Source organism: Stenella coeruleoalba, assembly GCF_951394435.1.
Source record: "Stenella coeruleoalba genome assembly, chromosome: 10".
NCBI lineage: Eukaryota > Metazoa > Chordata > Mammalia > Artiodactyla > Delphinidae > Stenella > Stenella coeruleoalba.
Window position 1 is genome coordinate 67,252,174 of NC_137156.1, and position 15,939 is coordinate 67,268,112.

Below are 15,939 nucleotides of genomic sequence, written 5' to 3' on the forward strand. Positions count from 1 at the left end.
TAAGACACTGATGAAAGAAATTAAAGATGATACAAATAGATGGAGAGATATACCATGTTCTTGGATTGGAAGAATCAACATTGTGAAAATGACTCTACTACCCAAAGCAATCTACAGATTCAATGCAATCCCTATCAAACTACCACTGGCATTTTGCACAGAACTAGAACAAAAAATTTCACAATTTGTATGGAAACACAAAAGACCCCGAATAGCCAAAGCCATCTTCAGAATGAAAAACGGAGCTGGAGGAATCAGGTTCCCTGACTTCAAACTATACTACAAAGCAACAGTAATCAAGACAGTATGGTACTGGCACAAAAACAGAAAGATACATCAATGGAACAGGATAGAAAGCCCAGAGATAAACCCACGCACATATGGTCACCTTATCTTTGATAAAGGAGGCAGGAATGTACAGTGGAGAAAGGACAGCCTCTTCAATAAGTGGTGCTGGGAAAACTGGACAGGTACATGTAAAAGTATGAGATTAGATCACTCCCTAACACCATACACAAAAATAAGCTCTAAATGGATTAAAGACCTAAATGTAAGGCCAGACACTATCAAACTCTTAGAGGAAAACATAGGCAGAACACTCTATGACATAAATCACAGCAAGATCCTTTTTGACCCACCTCCTAGAGAAATGGAAATAAAAACAAAAATAAACAAATGGGACCTAATGAAACTTCAAAGCTTTTGCACAGCAAAGGAAACCATAAACAAGACCAAAAAGACAACCCTCAGAATGGGAGAAAACATTTGCAAATGAAGCAACTGACAAAGGATTAATCTCCAAAATTTATAAGCGGCTTATACAGCTCAATAACAAAAAAACAAACAACCCAATCCAAAAATGGGCAAAAGACCTAAATAGACATTTCTCCAAAGAAGATATACAGACTGCCAACAAACACATGAAAGAATGCTCAACATCATTAATCATTAGAGAAATGCAAATCAAAACTACAATGAGATATCATCTCACACCAGTGAGAACGGCCATCATCAAAAAAATCTAGAAAGAATAGATGCTGGAGAGGGTGTGGAGAAAAGGGAACACTCTTGCACTGCTGGTGGAAATGTGAATTGGTACAGCCACTATGGAGAATGGTATGGAGGTTCCTTAAAAAACTACAAATAGAACTACCATATGACCCAGCAATCCCACTACTAGGCATATACCCTGAGAAAACCATAATTCAAAAAGAGTCATGTACCAAAATGTTCACTGCAGCTCTATTTACAATAGCCAGGAGATGGAAGCAACCTAAGTGTCTATCATTGGATGAATGGATAAAGATGATGTGGCACATATATACAATGGAATATTACTCAGCCATAAAAAGAAACGAAATTGAGCTATTTGTAATGAGGTGGATGGACCTAGAGTCTGTCATACAGAGTGAAGTAAGTCAGAAAGAGAAAGACAAATACCGTATGCTAACACATATATATGGAATTTAAGAAAAAAAAATGTCATGAAGAAACTTCGGGTAAGACAGGAATAAAGACACAGACCTACTACAGAATGGACTTGAGGATATGGGAAGGGGGAAGGGTAAGCTGTGACAAAGCGAGAGAGAGGCATGGACCTATATACACTACCAAACGTAAGGTAGATAGCTAGTGGGAAGCAGCCGCATAGCACAGGGAGATCAGCTCGGTGCTTTGTGACTGCCTGGAGGGGTGGGATAGGAGGGTGGGAGGGAGGGAGACGGGAGAGGGAAGAGATATGGGAAGATATGTATATGTATAACTGGTTCACTTTGTTATAAAGCAGAAACCAACACACCATTGTAAAGCAATTATACTCCAATGAAGGTGTAAAAAAAAAAAGATCAGGGCAGAAATAAATGAAATAGAAACGAAGAAAACAATAGCAAAGATCAATAAAACTAAAAGCTGGTTCTTTCAGAAGATAAACAAAATTGACAAACCTTTAGCCAGACTCACCAAGAAAAATTAGAAATGAAAAGGGAGACATCACAACTGACACCGCAGAAATACAAAGAATTACAAGAGACTACTACAAACAACTATATGCCAATAAAATGGACAACCATGAAGAAACGGACAAATTCTTGTAAAGGTTCAATATTCCAAGACTGAACCAGGAAGAGTTAGAAATATAAACACACTTATCACAAGTAATGAAATGGAAAACATAATTAAAAGTCTTCCAACAAACAAAAGTCCAAGACCAGATGGCTTCACAGGCGAATTCTATCAAACATTTAGAGAAGAGCTAACACCCATCCTTCTCAAACTCTTCCAAAAAATTGCGGAGGAAGGAACACTCCCAAACTCATTCTATGAGGCCACCATCACCCTGATACCAAAACCAGACAAAGATACTACAAAAAAAGAAAATTACAGACCAATATCACAGATGAATATAGATGCAAAAATCCTCAACAAAATACTAGCAAACAGAATCCAACAACACACTCAAAGGATCATATACCATGATCAAGTGGGATTTATCCCAGGGATGCAAGGATTCTTCAATATATGCAAATCAATCAATGTGATACACCATATTAACAAACTGAAGAATAAAAAGCATACGATCATCTCAATAGATGCAGAAAAAGCTTTTGACAAAATTCAACACCAGTTTATGATAAAAACTCTCCAGAAAGTGGGCACAGAGGGAACTTTCCTCAACATAATAAAGGCCATATACGACAAACCCACAGCAAACATCATTCTCAATGGTGAAAAACTGAAAGCATTTCCTCTAAGATCAGGAACAAGACAAAGATGTCCACTCTCACCACTATTATTCAACATAGTTTTGGAAGTCCTAGCCACGGCAATCAGAGAAGAAAAAGAAATAAAAGGAATACAAATTGGAAAAGAAGAAGTAAAACTGTCACTGATTGCAGGTGACATGATACTGTAGAGAGTCCTAAAGATGCCACCAGAAAACTACTAGAGCTAATCAATGAATTTGGTAAAGTTGCAGGATACAAAATTAATGCACAGAAATCTCTTGCATTCCTATACATTAACAAAGAAAAATCAGAATGGGAAATAAAGGAAAACAATCCCATTTACCATTGCAACAAAAAGAATAAAATACCTAGGAAGAGGACTTCCCTGGTGGCGCAGTGGTTAAGAATCTGCCTGCCAATGCAGGGGAAACAAACAGGTTCGAGTCCTGGTCCGGGAAGATCCTACGTGCCGCGGAGGAACTAAGCCCATGCGCCACAACTACTGAGCCTGCGCGCCTACAGCCTGTGCTCCGCAACGAGAGAAGCCACCACAATGAGAAGCCTGTGCACCACAACAACGAGTAGCCCCCTCTCGCGGCAACTAGACAATGCCTGCGCGCAGCAACAAAGATCCAAAACAGCCAAAAATAAAAATAAATAAATTTATTTAAAAAAAAAAAACCCTAGGAATAAACCTGCCTAAGGAGACAAAAGACCTGTACTCCGAAAACTATAAAACACTGATGAAAAAAATCAAAGATGACATAAACAGATGAAGAAATATACCACGTTCTTGGACTGGAAGAATCAATATTGTGAAAATGACTATACTATCCAAAGCAATTCACAGATTCAGTGTGATCCCTATCAAACTACCAATGGCATTCTTAACAGAATTAGAACAAAAAATTTTACAATTCGTATGGAAACACAAAAGACCCCGAACAGCCAAAGCAATCTTTTTTTTTTTTTTTTGCGGTACACGGGGCCTCTCACTGTTGTGGCCTCTCCCGTTGCGGAGCACAGGCTCCGGATGCACAGGCTCAGTGGCCATGGCCCATGGGCCCAGCCGCTCTGTGGCATGTTGGATATTCCCAGACTGGGGCACGAACCCGTGTCCCCTGCATCGGCAGGCGGACTCTCAACCACTGTGCCACCAGGGAAGCCCTGCCAAAGCAATCTTGATAAAGAAAAACAGAGTCGGAGGAATCAGGCTCCACAACTTCGAACTATACCACAAAGCTACAGTAATGAAGACAGTATGGTACTGGCACAAAAACAGAAATATAGATTAATGGTACAGGATAGACTGCCCAGAGATAAACCCATGCACATATGGTCACTTAATTTACGACAAAGGAGGCAAGAACATACAATGGAGAAAAGACAGCCTCTTCAATAAGTGGTGCTGGGAAAACTGGACAGCTACATGTAAAAGAATGAAATTAGAACACTCCCTAACACCATACACAAAAAGAAACTCTAAATGGATTAAAGACCTAAATGTAAGACAGGACAGTATAAAACTCTTACAGGAAAACACAGGAAAAACACTGTTTGACATAAACCACAGCAAGATCTTTTCTGACCCACCTCCTAGAGTAATGGATATTAAAACAAAAATAAACAAATGGGACTTAATTAAACTTAAAAGCTTTTGCACAGCAAAGGAACCATAAACAAGACAAAAAGACAACCCGCAGAATGGAGAAAACATTTGCAAATGAAACAAAAGACAAAGGATTAATCTTCAAAATATACAAACAGCTCATGCAGCTCAACATCTAAAAACCAAACAATCTAATTAAAACATGAGCGGAGGACCTAAACAGACATTTCACCAAGGAAGACATACAGATGGTCAAGAGGCACATGAAAAGAAGCTCAACATCACTAATTATTAGAGAAATGAAAATCAAAACTACAATGAGGAGTCACCTCCCGCCGGTCAGAATGGCCATTATCAAAAAATCTAGAAACAATAAATGCTGGAGAGGGTGTGGTGAAAAGGGAACCCTCTTGCACTGTTGGTGGGAATGTAAATTGATACAGCCACTATGGAGAACAGTATGGAGGTTCCTTAAAAAACTAAAAATAGAACTACCATATGACCCAGGAATCCCACTACTGGGCATATATCCTGAGAAAATCATATATTTCAAAAAGATACATGTACCACAATGTTCATTGCAGCACTATTTACAATAGCCAGGACATGGAACCAACCCAAATGTCCATCAACAGATGAATGGATAAAGAAAATGCGCCACATATATACAATGGAATATTACTCAGCCATAAAAAGAAACGAATTTGAGTTATTTGTAGTGAGGTGGATGGACCTACAGTCTGTCATACAGAGTGAAGTAAGTCAGAAAGAGAAAAACAAATACCATGTGCTAGCGCATATATGGAATCTGAAAAAAAATGGTACTGATGAACCTATTTGCAGGGCAGGAATAAAGATGTAGACATAGAGAATGGACTTGGGGACACAGGGTGGGAGGGGGAAGCTGGCAGAAAGTGAGAGTAGGATCGACATATATACACTACCGAATGTAAAATAGTTAGCTAGTGGGAAGCACAGGGAGATCACCTCCATGTTTTGTGATGACCTAGAGGGGTGGGATAGTGAGGGTGGGAGGGAGGCTCAAGAGGGAGGAGATATGGGGATATATGTATGCACATGGCTGATTCACTTTGGTGTACAACAGAAACTAACACAGTATTGGGAAACAATATACTCCAATAAAGATCTATTAAAATATATATATATAAAGAGAAATGACAACAAAAACACCACATCCAAAACCTATGGGATGCCACAAAAGCAGTTCTAAGAGGGAAGTTTACAGTGATACATTTGCTACCTCTGAACACAAGAAAAATCTCAAATAAAGAAACAACCTAAAGCAACTAGACAAAAATGACAAACAAAACCCAAAATTAGTAGAAGGAAAGAAATCATAAAGATCAGAGCAGAAATAAATGAAATAGAGACAAAGAAAACAATAGGAAAGATCAAGGAAACTAAAAGCTGGCTCTTTGAGAAAATAAACAAAATTGATAAATCTTTAGCCAGACTCAACAAGAAAAAAAAAGGGAGTGGGCTCAAATCAGTAAAATTAGAAATGAAAAATGATAAGTTACAATGGACACCACAGAAATAAAAGGGTCATAAGTGACTACTACAAACAACTATATGCCAATAAGATGGACAACCTAGAAGAAATGGACAAATTCTGGGGAATTCCCTGGCGGTCCAGTGGTTAGGATCCTGAACTTCTACTTCCAGGGGCCCAGGTTCATTCCCTGATGGGGGAACTAAAATTCCACAACATGTAGGGTGTGGTTATAAATAAACAATTTAAAAAAATTGTTTTAATTAAAATAAAAAAGAAATGGACAAATTCATAGAAAAACACAACCTTCCAAGACGGAACCAGGAAGAAACAGAAAATATGAACAGACCAATCACAAGTAATGAAATTGAAACTGTGATTAAAATACTTCCAACAAACAGGAATTTCCAGGTGGCATGGTGGTTAAGAATTTGCCTGCCAATGCAGGGGACACGGGTTCGAGCCCTAGTCCAGGAAGATCCCACATATTGTGGAGCAACTAAGCCCGTGCACCGAAAATACTAAGCCTGCACTCTAGAGCCTGTGAGCCACAACTACTGAAGCCCGTGCACCTAGAACCTGTGCTCCGCAACAAGATTAGCCACCGCAGTGAGAAGCCTGTGCACCGCAATGAAGAATAGCCCCTGCTCGCTGCAACTAGAAAAAAGCCTGCGTGCAGCAACAAAGACCCAATGCAGCTAAAACAAAACAATACAAAACAAAATGTGGTACATATATACAATGTTACTCAGCCGTAAAAAAGAATCAAATAGGAATCGGAACCAAGATGGTGGAGTAGAAGGACATGCTTTCACTCCCTCTTGTGAGAACATCAGAATCACAACTAGCTGCTGGACAATCATCAACAGGAAGACACTGGAACTCAACAAAAAAGATACCCCACATCCAAAGACAAAGGAGAAGCCACAGTGAGATGGTAGGAGGGGCACAACCACAGTAAAATCAAATCGCATAACTGCTGGGTGGGTGACTCACAGACTGGAGAACACTTATACCACAGAAATCCACCCATTGGAGTGAGGGTTCTGAGCCCCAGGTCAGGCTTCCCAACCTGGGGGTCTGGCAATGGGAGGAGGAATTCCTAGAGAATCAGACTTTGAAGGCTAGTGGGATTTGATTGCAGGACTGCGACAGGACTGGGGGAAACAGAGACTCCGCTCTTCGAGGGCACACATAAAGTAGTGTGCACATCAGGACCCAGGGGAAGGAGCAGTGACCCCACAGGAGACTGAACCAGACCTACCTGCTAGTGTTGGAGGATCTCCTGCAGAGGCAGAGGTGGCTATGGCTCACTGTGGGGACAAGGACACTGGCAGCAGAAGTTCTGGGGAGTACTCCTTGGCATGAGCCCTCCCAGAGTCTGCCATTAGTCCCACCAAAGAGCCCAGGTAGGATCCAGTGTTGGGTTGCCTCAGGCCAAACAACCAACAGGGAGGGTACCCAGCCCCACCCATCAGCGGCAAACGGATTAAAGTTTTACTGAGCTCTGCCCACCAGAGCAACAGTCAGCTCTACCCACCACCAGTCCCTCCCATCACGAAACTTGCACAAGCCCCTTAGATAGCCTCATCCACCAGAGGGCAGACAGCAGAAGCAAGAAGAACTACAATCCTGCAGCCTGTGGAAGGAAAACTACATTCACAGAAAGACAGGCAAGATGAAAAGGCAGAGGGCTATGTACCAGATGAAGGAACAAGATAAAACCCCAGAAAACAACAAAATGAAGTGGAGGTAAGCAACCTTCCAGAAAAAGAATTCAGAATAATGATAGTGAAGATGATACAGGACCTCGGAAAAAGAATGGAGGCAAAGGTCGAGAAGATACAAGAAATGTTTAACAAAGACTTAGAAGAATTAAAGAACAAATAAACAGAGATGAACAATACAATAACTGAAATGAAAACTACACTAGAAGGAATCAATAGCAGAATAACTGAGGCATAAGAACGGATAAGTGACCTGGAAGACAGAATGGTGGAATTCACTGCTGCGGAACAGAATAAAGAAAAAAGAATGAAAAGAAATGAAGACAGCCTAAGAGACCTCTGGGACAACATTAAACACAACAACGTTCGCATTATAGGAGTCTCAGAAGAAGAGAAAGAGAAAGGACCAGAGAAAATATTTGAAGAAATTATAATCGAAAACTTCCCTGACATGGGAAAGGAAACAGCCACCCAAGTCCAGGAAGCGCAGAGAGTCCCATACAGGATAAACCCAAGGAGAAACATGCCGAGACACATAGTAATCCAACTGGCAAAAATTAAAGACAAAGAAAAATTATTGAAAGCAGCAAGGGAAAAACGACAAACAACATACAAGGGAACTCCCATAAGGTTAACAGCTGATTTCTCAGCAGAAACTCTACAAGCCAGAAGGGAGTGGTATGATATACTTCAAGTGATGAAAGGGAAGAACCTACAAACAAGATTACTCTACCCGGCAAGGATCTCATTCAGATTCGATGGAAAAATCAAAAGCTTTACAGACAAGCAAAAGCTTAGAGAATTCAGCACCACCAAACCAGCTCTACAACAAATGCTGAAGGAACTTCTCTAAGTGGGAAACACAAGAGAAGAAAAGGACCTACAAAAACAAACCCAGACCCACGCACCGCGATGAAGAGTGGCCCCCGCTTGCCACAACTAGAGAAAGCCCTCGCACAGACAAGAAGACCCAACACAGCCATAAATAAATAAATAAGTTTAAATCATATGGGCTTCTAAAAAGACCTCTGCTTAAAAAAAAAAAAAAAAACCAAAAGAATTAAGAAAATGGTCATAGGAACATACATATCGATAATTAAACCTTAAACGTGAATGGATTAAATGCTCCAACCAAAAGACACAGGCTTGCTGAATGGATACAAAAACAAGACCCATCTATATACTGTCTACAAGAGACCCACTTCAGACGTAGGGACACATACAGACTGAAAGTGAGGGGATGGAAAAAGATATTCCACACAAATGGAAATCAAAAGAAAGCTAGAGGACTTCCCTGGTGGCGCAGTGGTTGAGAGTCTGCCTGCCAATGAAGGGAACACAGGTTCGTGCCCCGGTCCGGGAAGATCCCACATGCCGCGGAGTGGCTGGGCCCATGAGCCATGGCCGCTGAGCCTGCGCGTCCGGAGCCTGTGCTCCGCAACGGAAGAGGTCACAACAGTGAGAGGCCCGCGTACCGCAAAAAAAAAAAAAAAAAAAAAGAAAGCTAGAGTAGCAATACTCATATCAGATCAAATAGACTTTAAAATAAAGAATGTTACAAGAGACAAGGAAGGACACTACATAATGATCAAGGGATCAATCCAAGAAGAAGGTATAACAATTATAAATATATATGCACCCAACATAGGAGCACCTCAACACATAAGGCAACTGCTAACAGCTATAAAAGAGGAAATGGACAGTAACACAATAATACTGGGGGACTATGTTATATTATATGTTATATTATTGTAAAGGTTAATTAAGTTATTAAAAAGATATTCTAAGCTTGTTTCTAAAGCTGATCACTGTAATCTATCCTTGGATGAAAATTAGATGCCCATAATGTATAACCAGGGGATTATACATACAAGGAAAAAAAAATCATTTAGAGCTTCCCTGGTGGCGCAGTGGTTAAGAATCCGCCTGCCAATGCAGGCGACACGGGTTCAAGCCCTGGTCTGGGAAGATCCCACATGCCGCAGAGCAACTAAGCCCGTGCGCCACAACCACTGAGCCTGCACTCTATAGCCTGCGAACCACAACTACTGAAGCCCGTGCGCCTAGAGCCTGTGCTCCGCAACAAGAGAAGCCACCGCAATGGAAGTCTGCACACCAAAGTGAAGAGTAGCCCCCGCTTTCTGCAACCAGAGAAAAGCCTGCGCGCAACAACGAAGACCCAACGCTGGCAAAAATAAAATAAATAAATTTGTTAAAAAAAATCATTTAAAAGAATGTGTCCAACCCAGATAAAAGGCCTCTTATCAGGTATTCTTAAGTACATCAGGCACAAAGAAACTGAAGGGAATCAACTTCCAAGAATTAAGGTACTTTTACCCTAATTACTACAAGTGCCCAACGGAGGACTTCCTGAGCACTGATGTCAGTCTTCCCCTCCTCCGACCCTTACAAGTGCTGACCCTTTATTTCCAGTTTGCAGCAAGACGGTTCACCACTGGGGACACCTTCTGTACTACTCCTTTGTGGCAATTTCTCTGGCATTAACACCTCGTTGGGAGACTACTTTAGAAGAGATAACATCTAGGGACTTCCCTGGTGGTCCAGTGGTTGGGACTCCGTGCTCCCAATGCAGGGTGCCCAGGTTCGATCCTTGGTCAGGGAACTAGATCCCACATGCCACAACTAAAGATCCCGAATGCAGCAATGAAGATCCCACGTGCAGCAACAAAGACCCGATGCAGCCAAATAAGTAAATAAATATTAAAAAAAAAAAGAAGAAGAGGTAACATCTAAAGTTGTAAATCTTGATTAAATTGCACGGTGGATTTTGACAGGGAAACGAAACTTTTAGATAGCTAACCATTGCTCCAGTGGAAGCTGCTGTATCCTTGGAAATGGCTGCTCCAACAAGGGCTATCTTACAGGCGGGAGCCATTCCTCCAGCGGAGACTATTATCCCAGGGAAAAATGCACCCAAGGGTAAGGAGAGACCTCCGATATATTCAGGAGCTCCTCTGTACTCCGAGTTACCCAAGGGGCCCATTTTCAGTCCAGCTAGCACCCGCAGAGGCATAAGTTACTAACCAACTGCCTCTAGGGTTCTGCCTCTAAGAGAAATTCATAATAAAAATCAAGAAACAATAAGAGGGCTTCCTTGGTGGCGCAGTGGTTGAGAATCCGCCTGCCAATGCAGGGGACATGTGTTCGAGCCCTGGTCCGGGAAGATCCCACATGCCGCAGAGTGACTAAGCCTGTGCGCCACAGCTACTGAGCCTGCGCTCTAGAGCCCGCGAGTCACAACTACTGAGACTGCGTGCCACAACTACTGAAGCCTGTGAGCCTAGAGCCCGTGCTCTGCAACAAGAGAAGCCACCTCAATGAGAAGCCCGCACACTGCAAAGAAAGGGTAGCCCCCGCTCGCTTCAACTAGAGAAAGCCCACATGCAGCAACGAAAATCCAATGCAGCCAAAAATAAATAAATTAAAATAAATAAATTTTTTAAAAAAAGAAACAATAAGAGTTCATGTGCTTTTTTTCAATGTCCGATTTAAGTCTGGCAGAAGTTGGAAAGTTTTGCTGAGGATTCTAAGCTTTCCACAAAGAAGTTTATTTGGTTAATGATCTCACCAGGGGGGATTTACAAATCTTATCCAACTGCTGCACCCCAGAGAAAGAACAGCATATAATACTGGCAGCCTGAGACCAACAGGGCCACACAGTGTACCGCCTGCGGAACAAAGCTGTCCCCGAGGCAGACCCACAGTGGAATTACTAAATAAATTCTATTCATAGGGATAGATGGGACCATATGATTAATTGTTTAATAAAGGCTATAAAATTTTTTTCAGTAAAACCTGTCAATTACAAAGAAGTAAAAAAAAGTCCAACAGGAATTAAACGAAAATCTGACAGTATTTCAAGAAAGGTTAATAGAAACTTTTGAAAAGTATATGAATGTGGATCCCTCCTCTCTGGAGGGACAGGCCCTTTTGGCTATGCATTTCATAGCCCAGTCTGCCCCAGACATCACGCACAAAATTCAAAAAGCAATGGCCGGACTTCCCTGGTGGCACAGTGGTTAAGAATCCATCTGCCAATGCAGGGGACATGGGTTTGATCTCTGGTCCGGGAAGATCCCACATGCCACGGAGCAACTAAAGCTCCTGTGCCACGACTACTGAGCCTGCGCTCTAGAGCACACGAGCTACAACTACTGAAGCCCGCACACCACAACTACTGAAGCCCGCGCACCTAAAGCCCGTGCTCTGCAACAAGAGAAGCCACTGAAATGAGAAGCGTGTGCACCACAATGAAGAGTAGCCCCCGCTCTCTACAACTAGCGAAAGCCCGCGTGCAGCAACGAAGACCCAACGCAGCCAAATAAACATACATTTTTAAAATAAATAAATATGTGGTAAAAAGCAATGGCTGGTCCTCAGACACCTATAAGCGACTTGCTCCAATTGGCTTATTCAGTTTTCAATAATAGGAATATAACCTAAAAGATTAAATGCACCCAAAGAAATATACAAAAGGCCCAAATGATGGCAGTAACTTGGTCCTCTGAAAAACCACTAAAGGGGAGGCTGGGCTTTCTGGGCCAATCTGGCCATGGTAAACCACAGGGCCCGTGGGTACCGAGACAGTGTACCCTACATGGACGAGGGGGCACTGAAGGAAAGACTGTCATCAATGTACCCTTTGCAAATAGCCAGGGCACTGGCAGAGGGAATGCCCCAGATGCCAGAAAGCGACAGGGATCCCTCGGCCTTTGATGGTTTTACAATCGAAAGACTGAGGGGGGCCCAAGGCCAAAAGGGGATCCACCTAGAGATACCATCTACATAACTACTGTCGAGCCTCAAACTTCAGGTGGTAATTGACGTGGTGAGCCACTTGATAAAATTTCTCATAAACACCAGTGCAACCCTTTCAGTCTTAACCCAAGACTGAAAGCCTTAACAACCATAGGAAATATGTAATGGGAGTGTCAAGAAAGAGACAGGGGCACACTTCCCTGGAACCCCTTTTGCGCAACATCAATGGCTGGTCGTTTTTACATTCCTTTTTGTTTGTGCCTGATTGTCCTCTCTCTTTAATGGAAGGAACTTATAACTAGATTAGGAGACACTTTGTTTCTCGAGGGACAAGGAAGCCACCCTTATCACTAAATGATATTAACCAAAAAAAAAGAAAAACAGAGTAAATCTATAACTAAAATAAAAGTCTCGGGCTTCCCTGGTGGCACAGTGGTTGAGAGTCCGCCTGCCGATGCAAGGAACACGGGTTCGTGCCCCGGTCCGGGAAGATCCCACATGCCGCAAAGCGACTGGGCCCGTGAGCCATGGCCACTGAGCCTGCGCGTCCGGAGCCTGTGCTCTGCAATGGGAGAGGCCACAACAGTGAGAGGCCTGCGTACCGGAAAAAAAAAAAAAAAGTCTCAATAAACCCCTAAGTATAAAACATTAAGGTTCCGGGCCTAGCCAAAAGCAAACAGATTGAGGCCTCAAGTAACTGCCTTCCAGATTTGTAAAATGTTTTGAAAAAATGGTTTGGGTCTCCAAGACGGTGGCTACAATCTCTTTTAATAACTCTTCTAATGCTTATTGCTGTATTTCTTTCTTTTTTTCTTAAATAAACTTATTTATTTTATTTATGTATTTAGTTTTTTGGCTGCGTTGGATCTTCGTTGCTGCACGCGGGCTTTCTCTAGTTGCAGAGAGTGGGGGCTACTCTTCATTGTGGTGCACAGGCTTCTCACTGTGGTGGCTTCTCTTGTTGCGGAGCACGGGCTCTAGGCGTGTGGGCTTCAGTAGTTGTGGCTCATGGTCTCTAGAGCGCAGGCTCAGTAGTTGTGGTGCACGGGCTTAGTTGCTCCTTGGCATGTGGGATCTTCCCAGACCAGGGATTGAACCTGTGATCCCTGCCTTGGCAGGCGGATTCTTAACCACTGCACCACCAAGGAAGTCCCTGCTGTATTTCTTTCAATTTGTATCTTTTATAAACTCATCCACCGATGCTTAACGTCCACAAGGGCTAAAAGAATAATGTTAATGGGCTTCCCTGGTGGTGCAGTGGTTGGGAGTCCGCCTGCCGATGCAGGGGACATGGGTTCGTGCCCTGGTCCAGGAGGATCCCACATGTCGTGGAGCAGCTGGGCCCGTGAGCCATGGCCACTGAGCCTGCGCCTCTAGAGCCTGTGCTCCACAATGGGAGAGGCCACAGCAGTGAGAGGCCCGAGTACCGCACAAAAAAACAAAAACAAACAAACAAAAAAAAAGAATAATGCTAACAGGAGGGGCATTGGCTTCTGGTTCTTCTAACAGAGAAGGGACAGTCAGCCAGGTGTTTTACTTCTTCCCCAGGCAGGCCTACATTCCATCTCAGCAGAAAGTAGTTAATGATAGGTTGTCACCCATTACCCCCCTTTAAGCATAAAGGGTAAACACCTGGAGGGGGGAATGATACGGACAGAGTAAAAGGACAAAGTAGGTGATTAAATAGTTAATCCCAGTAAGTGGTTATAAGTAAAGAAAAAAGTATGGGAGACCCCTGTAAGTTAATGATCACTCAAGAAAGCAGGTTTGCTTAACCACAAAACCATGCAACAGAAGCATGAGACATGCCACAAAACAACAAAACAATGGTGGAATGAGACCCACATCCTGCCCAGTGAGCTCAGGTTAATGATTCCTAGGACACACGTGCACTAAAAACAAACATATAAGGAAAGGGTGACATTATACTAAAACTTGAAATGATTTATCATATGTTAGTGTATGTTACCGCCTTTTTGCTCATTTCCATTGCGCCATGACAGTCCTGGTTTGACCATGTAGGAACAAGAAAACTCCCCACCCGACTTGGAAAAGGAATTGATGGAAGCTTGATGTCTCCTCAATAATGAGGAAGAAGGTGGTCTTCTCACCCTCCCCATTCTTCCTTTGATTATAAAACTATAGCTCACCATGTTCTCCAGATGGCACCCTCTCACCCACCCCCTTGTAAGCCTCTCAAGTGTCCTACTCTAATAAGTCACTTCTTATCTATCACTTTGCCTCTCCCTGAATTCTTTCTGCTCTAACGAACGGGAGCTACTCGGACCACGCACACCCCACCCCCAATGCATTTCTGCGGTTTCATCAGTAGATTGGCTTTACTGCTCCGGGGCAAGCAGACCCACGTTTGGTTCAGTAACACCCTCACCCAAGCCCCACTGAAGTGGCGGCCAGGTCTGAGCTGTGCCTAAGAGGCACCCCTTCCCTACAGAGTAAACACATGTGTTTACTGCACCAGGACATGCTCCTCTGGTAGACCTGATAAGCGACTCTCTGGACTGCCTCCGGCTCCAGGGCTCTCATCAACCTTCTAGGTCTAGGCAGTCAAGGCCCAAATTTTGCAGCTTCCCAATCATCCCCTCTCTCAGTTCTCCGGGATAGCCCAGGCCTCCGGCCAACTTCCTAGTTCAGTCCAGGCAAGGATCAGGGCTTGGGGAGGGGGCTGGCTTCCTGCTCCGTCTGGCCTGTTTGTCCATCACAACAGACAACTTGGGTAGAGAGGCAATGTGGAAACCAACCAAGGCCGGGATGTGCGGACCAGGTGCGGGCGGGGAGCGAGGGCTCCGGACAAGCGGTCGGCGCACTCAAGTTAGGCGCACACGTGGCCGCAAACTCCTTGGGCATGTGCAGGTCACGGGGAGAGTTGCGGGTGGCACCAGACCGGCCGAGGCTGGAGTCTCTACCCCAGGACTCTTAAGGACACCGACGGGAACCCACACAGGGCCCCAGCTCAACGTTCCTCAGTTGCCCAGAGCCCCCCACTTACCTCCTCCGCTGCGCTTGCCGCCTCTGCGGGGCGCGCTGCCTTTTCGGGCGCGGGGCATGCCGGGAATTGGGCGCGGCGGGGCGCGGGGTCAGGGACCCGGCGGGCAGGGGCTCCAGACCAGCGAGTCGCCGGCCAATGCGCTGAGTTGAGACTTGGGCAGACGACGGGAGCCACACGCCGCGCGCGCCACCATCTTCGCGAGGCGCCCCGCCCTGCCGAACGTGTCGAAGCGCCCCACCCTGCTAAATGGGTGGCCGGGAAGGCGAGTTCCTGGTCTCCCGATTCATGGAACCTCTCCATGCGGCCGAAACTACTATTCCCAAGGTGCTGCGCGCGGATTACCGCCCCCCCCCGCTGGGCGCAGAGCACCTTGGGAATTGTAGTCAGCTCCCGGGACCCACAAGCCCACGACGCTCTAGCTGAACTATGCACCCACAATGCCTTGCGGCGTTCCCACCCCCTCGCCCAACACGTTTAGTCGTTAACTCTGTAGCTGCCCACGACGCAGGACCGGCATCTCTGGGTACTTGCAGCGGGACGCTCGCGACAGGAAGAGGGTGGGTTTCGTAGAATTGGGGAAC

The 15,939-nt window shown here is 44.3% G+C and overlaps 1 protein-coding gene across 3 annotated transcripts in view; it reads right to left on the bottom strand.

The window, feature by feature from the left end:
- Positions 1-15,560, bottom strand: part of IFRD2 (interferon related developmental regulator 2) — a 31,143-nt gene extending 15,583 nt beyond the window's left edge. For all 3 annotated transcript variants that reach the window (XM_079934295.1, XM_079934296.1, XM_079934297.1), the window contains exon 1: positions 15,359-15,560. In XM_079934295.1, the coding sequence (XP_079790421.1) occupies positions 15,359-15,416 (58 nt within the window). In that variant the 5' untranslated portion in view covers positions 15,417-15,560. The remainder of the gene's footprint in view (positions 1-15,358) is intronic.
- Between the last annotated feature and the right edge of the window lie 379 nt (positions 15,561-15,939).